Source organism: Perkinsus marinus (genome assembly GCF_000006405.1).
Source record: "Perkinsus marinus ATCC 50983 genomic scaffold scf_1104296941728, whole genome shotgun sequence".
In the NCBI taxonomy this organism is placed as follows: domain Eukaryota; phylum Perkinsozoa; order Perkinsida; family Perkinsidae; genus Perkinsus; species Perkinsus marinus.
In genome coordinates this window covers 42,756-49,827 of record NW_003212397.1, presented here as the reverse complement: position 1 = coordinate 49,827, position 7,072 = coordinate 42,756, and the positions used below count along the sequence as shown (strand labels likewise).

The following is a 7,072-nucleotide window of genomic DNA, read 5'->3' as shown; positions in this document are numbered from 1 at the left end:
GGAGGGTACGAAAATGTTATTATTTCACATTTGTTTGGTATGGCATTCACTCCAGCAAACGATCGAATACTCCTCTTACTGTTGGTATTTCCCCACGATCTTATCCTTGACCGTTTTACCTCTTCTATACAAGGGTCGAAGCAGGGCTTGAATTCTATCAGAAAACTATATGAGAATAGTCGACCTTAGGAATTACTTACTCTCCCCTTGGTAGGTACCAACAGCGATGCCCACGACGATTCCTACGACCAGCTCGATAATCATTTCTACAAAAAAACTGCTATTTATCAATTTCAGCAGGTCCACTTCAACACAAGTAGAATGTAACGGGAAAAGAGTAGATTACTGAGTGTCTTTTCTCTTCATAATACCACCTCTATTTTACTACCAATGATAATAACACGACGTAGACCTTCTGGCTATCACCATTTCTCCTTAGATGAGATCGGCAACATTCATCGGCATCTCATCAATTTGCGTAGAGTAGTATCTGAGGCAAGTCGGCTAATTCGGTGTACTCCTCCTCGAACACTTACTGTTCGATATCCCTCAAAATCCTAACATCATCTTCCTTGACGAAGTTAATGGCAACACCCTTACGACCAAAACGACCCGATCGGCCGATACGATGAATGTACCTGTATAGTAATAGTGGTTAACGAGCTTCGCTCCGCCATTATTACAATTCACGATTATTGGGCAAATCGTAGCAAATGACCAGAGACACTTGCTGTACATCCAAACCACGACCCCAGATATCGGTGGTGATCAGGACACGGGCCTGGCCAGATCTGAACGGCATGTGTTAGAGCAAGAGGGGCTAAAGGGGAGCACTCACCTGAACTTCTGCATGATAGCATCACGCTCCTTCTGAGGCATATCACCATGCATAGAAACAACGGTGAACTTGGCCTCTCTCATTTTGTTGGTCAGCCAATCGACCTAAAATGAATCTTACCAAGAGAGACCTAAGATGCGTCTTACCTTCTGCTTAGTATTGCAGAATATGACGGCCTGTGTAATGGTCAGAGTATCGTACAGGTCACAAAGGGTATCGAATTTCCACTGCTCCTTCTCGACAGCAACGAAGAACTGCTTTATACCTTCTAGCGTCAACTCATCACGCTTAACGAGAACCCTACAAACCAAAGCTGACATACCACACCTTCACCACTTCCTACCTAAAGGGGTTGTTCATGAAGTTGTTGGTCATCTCCAGGATCTCGTTAGGCATGGTGGCCGATACCAGAACACATTGAGTGCTCGGAGGGAGATAACGATAGATATCGTAAACCTACAAAAAACAACTTCCCCCCCTAGAACGATCAGTAATAGCAACCTACCTGCTCCTTGAAGCCTCTGTCCAGCATCTCATCGGCTTCATCCAAGACCAGCATTTTGAGATGCCTTGTCGAAAGATGACGTTGGGATATCATATGATACACTCGTCCAGGGGTGCCCGAGACGATATGGACGCCGGCCTCCAGAGCGCGAATGTCATCAGTGAGCTTCTTACCACCAACACAGCAGTGGACCTGTGGCACAAGTGATTTCGGTGGGAGGGGGAGAACTAATACGTACTTGAACGTTCATATAGTCACCGAGGGCCAGGCAAACCTTCTGACTTTGCTCGGCCAACTCGCGTGTAGGGGAAAGGATGAGAACCTGTATGGAAAGGTAAGGTAGAGAGCTCTGACCCATGGGCTCACTTGAGGGTCCCTCTCGGTGGGCTTCACGGTTTGCAAGGCTCCCAAGGCGAAGACACAAGTCTTACCAGTACCTAAGATCAGGGCATTCACAGGAGTTGCTCAAGGAGTGGTAAAGGGCTTACCAGACTGACTCTGTACTACGACGTCCCTTCCCTTAACGATAGGCAGAATGGCGCGCTGTTGGACCGCAGAGGGCCGTTCGAAACCGTATTGGTAGATACCACGGAGAAGGTCCTAAAGGGGAGCTGTTTTGTATCCAACCATCAGGGACCTAAGATACGTCTGAAGCGTTGTGATCCCTTGGTCTCTCACTGTATAGGACCACAACGACTATGCGATCACGGAGCGAGAGTCTCGCTCCGTGATCGCATGCGAGACCAAGAGACCAAGAAGCTGATAAGCCGTTCCTAGAGGTGTACCTCTTTCAAGCCAAGAGCATCGAAGCTGTCCAGTACTTGCACATCCTCACTGAGAAAAACAAGCAGTATGGAAAAGCTACAAATCATTTGTCAATGGGAAAGTTGCATAAACTCCTCCCCCTCACCTTGTCTCAAAGATAAGTTCGTTATCGTGCTCGTCGAGACCCATTATGGAGACGTATAAGTTACGGAGTAGTCACAAGGAGAAAGCCAACTCCCAACGAGTGCGAGAGATGACAACACGACGACGCTTGTCGATTCACCGTTGAGGAAATGCAAGATTTGCAAGATTTGGCAAGATTTCCGCCTACGTACCGTCTCGAGTATGTTCGACGCGTCGTTGAGGTTTTTGATTGACGTCTACCTCGTGATACGGTAGAGCATAATTCGACTTCCATAGTAGAAGGACTCGACTGCTCTCACGCGAGGCCTCTCATAGGTGGAAATTCGGGACTTCTATTTTGTGAAATGATGAAGTTGGGCGTCGGGCCGTGGTTATTGTTATTAGTATTATAATTTCCACTAGATTTCTATGGCGGCATCCTCAGGAGGGGCTCATACCACTCCTCCCGAACATCCTAGTCCAGGCAGCACCCATCCAAGCGACCAAGTAGTACTCAGAGAGCATGAGGAGGTGGTGGTGAGGGGAAGTGACGGAATTACGGTACGGGATAAGGATGTACTGGAAATTACCACCACCGAGGGGGACGTAGTAAGGGCTTTTCACAGTACAGAGGATGAGGGTCGCCCTGTAAGGCCAGCGTACTCTAAAGTGGCTCCCGTGGTGGGCCATAAGGGTTGCATCTTGAATGGTCGTATAGGGGGTCGGACCAGAGACCGTGGGGATCCCATGGCTCGGCATCGTCATCTGTTGGAGCACTCCTTCTCGCGAGATATGGGTTGTACGAGTCAGTACTACTCACAGTACTTCGACCAACACGACATCGTTCAAAGGCTGACCGATCATAGATTCTTCCCTGTGCGCTCGAGGGCAAGATTCGAGGGACAAGGAAGGTCGACTGGTCGACCCACGAGCCCCGCGAGGAAGCTCATGCAATGGAAGCGACCACCCAGCTTCGAATCTGCCAAGTGTTTGTGGATCTTCCGGAACGGAGACGGTCATGACTATGGTACCCGATACTACCTTAAGACGAATCTTGGGCGGTACTCTCTCAAAAACATTTACGTTGAATTGTCCGATATTCTTAAGCCGACCGGAGGGGCGATAAGGGAGCTCTACGACCAGAAGTTGGACCGGATTACCAAAGTTGGCCAACTCGTGGACGGCGGTTGTTATTTGGCGTGTGAAGGCAACGGACCAACGCCTAATCGACGACGTTTGATGCGATTCATGTCGGCATAATCGTTATGTTGTTAGCATATATTTGAGGACTTGTGTTAGGAGAGGAGGGTTGGAGGCACCTCGAGCCCTTCAGTTTGTCCATCTAGTATATGGTCACGATTTACCAGGCCGACATTGAAAGAGATGTAGTCCGACTCCTGGAGTAATAGTATTCGTTCTCCTGTGCCCTTAGTGGTAGTCTTTGCGGTAGGAAGGAGTCAGATGACGAGGATAGCTCTAAGCCCGCCCCCCGGCCAAGCCTCTACCCTGAGCCTGAACCACGTGGAGTAGCTGTAAGCTGGGATGACTCTGTGGGATGGTCGGCATAGGCCTCTTTAGGTGTTCATAAGAAAGGCACTGTTGAGGCCGGGCCTTAGTGATATTATAAGGGAGGAGGTGGAGGCTCTAACCAAAGAGAAGGATGAGGATGAAATTGCCATTAAAAGGCCTATATGGGTAATCACTGGAGCCTGGGCGGAAGCACCTCGAAAGCTACATATGAGACATGGTCATCCTATGATAATCTCATAAGCAATTCTTGCGGAGAAGATGGATTCATTTCATAGACCCCACTTTATTAATTTTCATCGTAGTGTCACTGGTAATCATATAGTTGCCAGCGTAATGGTCATTTTACTATTACGACGACTTGTACCACACCATCTTCAATTTCATGAGAATAGACCAGCAGTGAACTCTTCTAACGCTTAGGAGCATCGGAGACCACCGAGCGGAAACCAAGGAGAAGTGATGTCCTTGAAAGGTCTACTACGGTCAGGCCAGCCGAGACCAGAAAGGTGAGTAATAATCAGTACTTGGCATGGAAATTCAACGACACAGACGACCGATCAACTACCAGGAGTTCTTCGACCGTATACGGCCAACTTATGAGGACGAACCTGACGATGCCCAGAAGATGGTACTACTCTTAGTATAATCAGAATTCAGTGTTGCATCAGAGGCGATTACGGCAGTTGAGGAGAAAGAGGATGTCGATCACTCTGGACCGCTACATAGCTGGTCGTCCGCATCGTCGTTGAGTTTGTTCATGACACTACTTACCAAATCTTTTGCTGTGCTCTAAGCCCTGTCTAGTTTTAACGCCTTCCTTATTGGCTCTCATTAGTCGGTATCGTTATTCCCTTTCTCCCTATGTTGACATCTCAGCTGAAGGATGCTTATCGCGCCCTCAATCTGTATGTATTACTACCCCCTCGTTGAGTAGGGGTCGTATCTCAGGTCCTACGATGCTGAGTGGGAGAAGATCATGGACCGAGCCAGGAGTTTGAAGCACAGGTGGGCTCAGTTTCGCCCTGACTAGGCCCAGTGATCTCCACTTTTGCAGGTATAAGGCCGCTGGAGACAAGCGTAGTCTGGCTCGGGTCTATAAGGCGTTCTCCATCCTAGAGGCCGACAGGAAGAAAAGGGTAGTGGGGCCTTCCTGTAGTGTAGGGGAATGAGTGGTTCGCCTCAGCTGTATGGTGGTGATGAGCAGCTCATAGGCCGATCGAGGCGGGACCGGGAGCTTGATGGGATGTAAGCAATAGGCATCAGGATGGTGGTCCTGGAGAGTGTGGGGCGAAGGTACAACCATATGACTAAGGAGATCGCTAAGCGTCGGAGGGAAGAGACCGCGGTTGGTGGATCTGCATCAGCTGAACGGGTAGGGAGAGCTTCGCTCCGCCTTTTTTCATGACCGTTACTTAGGTCGACCTCATGCACACTGTAGTGGCCGATGACACTGTTCACACTGGGGATGTTAAGGGGAAGGAAGAGCCCTCGATGAGGTGAGGTGATGCTGGCCTTCCTGGGCCGCAGGGAATACCTTCAGCTCGTCCAGTAAGGAGATGGGTCCGCCCATGAAGAAAGCAAAGGACGGTGAAGAGGAATCGGGCAAGTCGGAAGGCTCGAGTGAGACCAAGAGTGAATCGCATCAGACTAGTAGGCTTCAACGGTGTCTGTCTTGGTGAATGCTCGTCCTATCAGAAATGTCCGAGGTCGACTGGCCGGCCCAGTTCGCCAGAATGCGAGATGGGATGACCAAACACGAGAAGTGAGAAAGAGGAATGTGAAGGCCTTGGTGGGAGCTCGGTGGTTTTAGGTATTTCCTCGTGTGTAAGTTGCTATTGGAAAAGTTTAATAAGTTTATGCGAGAGCCCACAATACAGCGGAGGGAGATCTTGCATTGTGTGGATGCGGTGGCCACAGCACCCTACACCAAGTCGTAGGTGTCTCCTGAGCAACGGGGAGGGACAGTGTTTGTTCTGTTAGGATTCTCAAGACGTTTACATACGAACGTGATGCACCTCATGAACTGGACATCTATAACTGCAATAGTGAGACGCTGAGGGAGAACAGGGAGGTCGCCCAGAAGCTGGTCAAGGGGGTAAGCGGGGATGTTTAAAGGCTATATGATGGTCCTTGTAGGTGGTCTTGAACCAGCGGTACTTCACGAACATCCCTGACGGGGTCTTGGAAGCCCCTGAAGGAGTGGTATCGATTTTCGACGTCTGGGACTTCACCGTTCTTAAGCGTAACAGCCTTTATTCGAGTGACAACTTCGTGTTCACTAAGGCGTGCAAAGACCTCACTGCACTGGTAGGACCGGTTTGGGACGGTGTGTGGATCCCCAACGGTTGGCAGATGCTCGCCAAGGAGAATAAGTGGCGAAACCTCAACGTCGATCCTTTGGCCTCGCTGAAGTCCCCGACAGAGGACAGTGAAGAGGAGGACATTGTCGACGGTGAAGGTCTAGAGGTGAGTTCTTGGACTCCTCCAGAAGCATCTATCAATGCTATGCAAGGATGATGACATTCCTGACGGTTTGAAGTGTGAGGTGACCAGCGAGGACGACGAAGACGAGAAAGAGCCGAAACCGAATTTGCTGGCGATAACGCCATCACATGGGGGATGGACCCAACCAAATGAAGAGTAAGAAAGCTGTCAATATCCTATTGAGGAGTGCTGCCCTGCAGAACACTTGAGCGACGATTACGAGCAGAGTTCGTCCGGTCGATAGGAGCCATGGTACGGGCTAGTCACCGCCCTGGTAGATCTAGTGATGCCAAGGAGACCATGAAGCAAGTGTAGGTCGTCACTTCCCATTCACGACAGTGATAGCTCCTCGCGGTAGGTATCAACATCGCGATATCTTCTCGAAGGTCCAGCAGGAGGCAATCCTAGAGTACAATATGGTTTTGCACCAAGCCCAACTGAGCACTCAAGGGGACAAGGTGGACATTATCATGCATGGGTTCGTAGTTGGTCTCATCTACGTTGTTGTTCAGTCATATCGCTTCGAGTATCGCAGCATTCTCGAGTCGAAGACACCTGTCCGAGATGCCCGGGAGACTAGGATATCGTTCGACCATCAGCGTGGTGCCTTCGCTACTATGTGAACGGCACCTCAGTACACTACGTTATTACTACTGTCTTAAGTTCGTTGCTGGAATCAGCTCAGGCCATTGTCTGTAGTATTATACCCTTCCCGCGATTCAAACCATTTTTGGGTTGAAGTTAATGGGTTAAAAGACTGTTATTAAATCCTATATAGTTACGGCCTGATTGGTGCAACTACCTACCTTTATTGCTTTTGAAAACTA

The 7,072-nt window shown here is 49.4% G+C and overlaps 3 protein-coding genes across 3 annotated transcripts in view; 1 reads left to right on the top strand and 2 right to left on the bottom strand.

Annotated features, from left to right (window-relative positions):
- Positions 1–264, bottom strand: part of Pmar_PMAR000039 (hypothetical protein) — a gene marked incomplete at both ends in the record, with an annotated part of 412 nt that extends 148 nt beyond the window's left edge. The window contains 2 exons of the mRNA XM_002781612.1: positions 1–154; positions 201–264. The exon at positions 1–154 is cut by the window's left edge and continues 4 nt beyond it. Of these exons, the coding sequence (XP_002781658.1) occupies positions 1–154; positions 201–264 (218 nt within the window). The remainder of the gene's footprint in view (positions 155–200) is intronic.
- Positions 265–328: 64 nt separating this feature from the next.
- Pmar_PMAR000038 (eukaryotic translation initiation factor, putative) lies at positions 329–2,297 on the bottom strand (the record flags this gene model as incomplete). Its single annotated transcript, XM_002781611.1, has 12 exons — positions 329–490; positions 537–638; positions 684–791; positions 839–942; positions 985–1,138; positions 1,182–1,294; positions 1,344–1,535; positions 1,582–1,665; positions 1,710–1,780; positions 1,832–1,943; positions 2,129–2,177; positions 2,254–2,297. 12 exons carry the CDS (start codon positions 2,295–2,297, stop codon positions 436–438), a joined length of 1,188 nt encoding a protein of 395 aa, XP_002781657.1. The 3' UTR covers positions 329–435.
- Positions 2,298–4,622: 2,325 nt separating this feature from the next.
- On the top strand, positions 4,623–6,935 carry Pmar_PMAR000037 (hypothetical protein; the record flags this gene model as incomplete). The annotated part of the gene is made up of 15 exons (XM_002781610.1): positions 4,623–4,666; positions 4,710–4,766; positions 4,816–4,897; positions 4,945–5,006; positions 5,055–5,133; positions 5,178–5,257; positions 5,302–5,411; positions 5,457–5,523; positions 5,572–5,694; positions 5,742–5,856; positions 5,898–6,227; positions 6,274–6,401; positions 6,446–6,556; positions 6,604–6,703; positions 6,758–6,935. 15 exons carry the CDS (start codon positions 4,623–4,625, stop codon positions 6,866–6,868), a joined length of 1,599 nt encoding a protein of 532 aa, XP_002781656.1. The 3' UTR covers positions 6,869–6,935.
- Between the last annotated feature and the right edge of the window lie 137 nt (positions 6,936–7,072).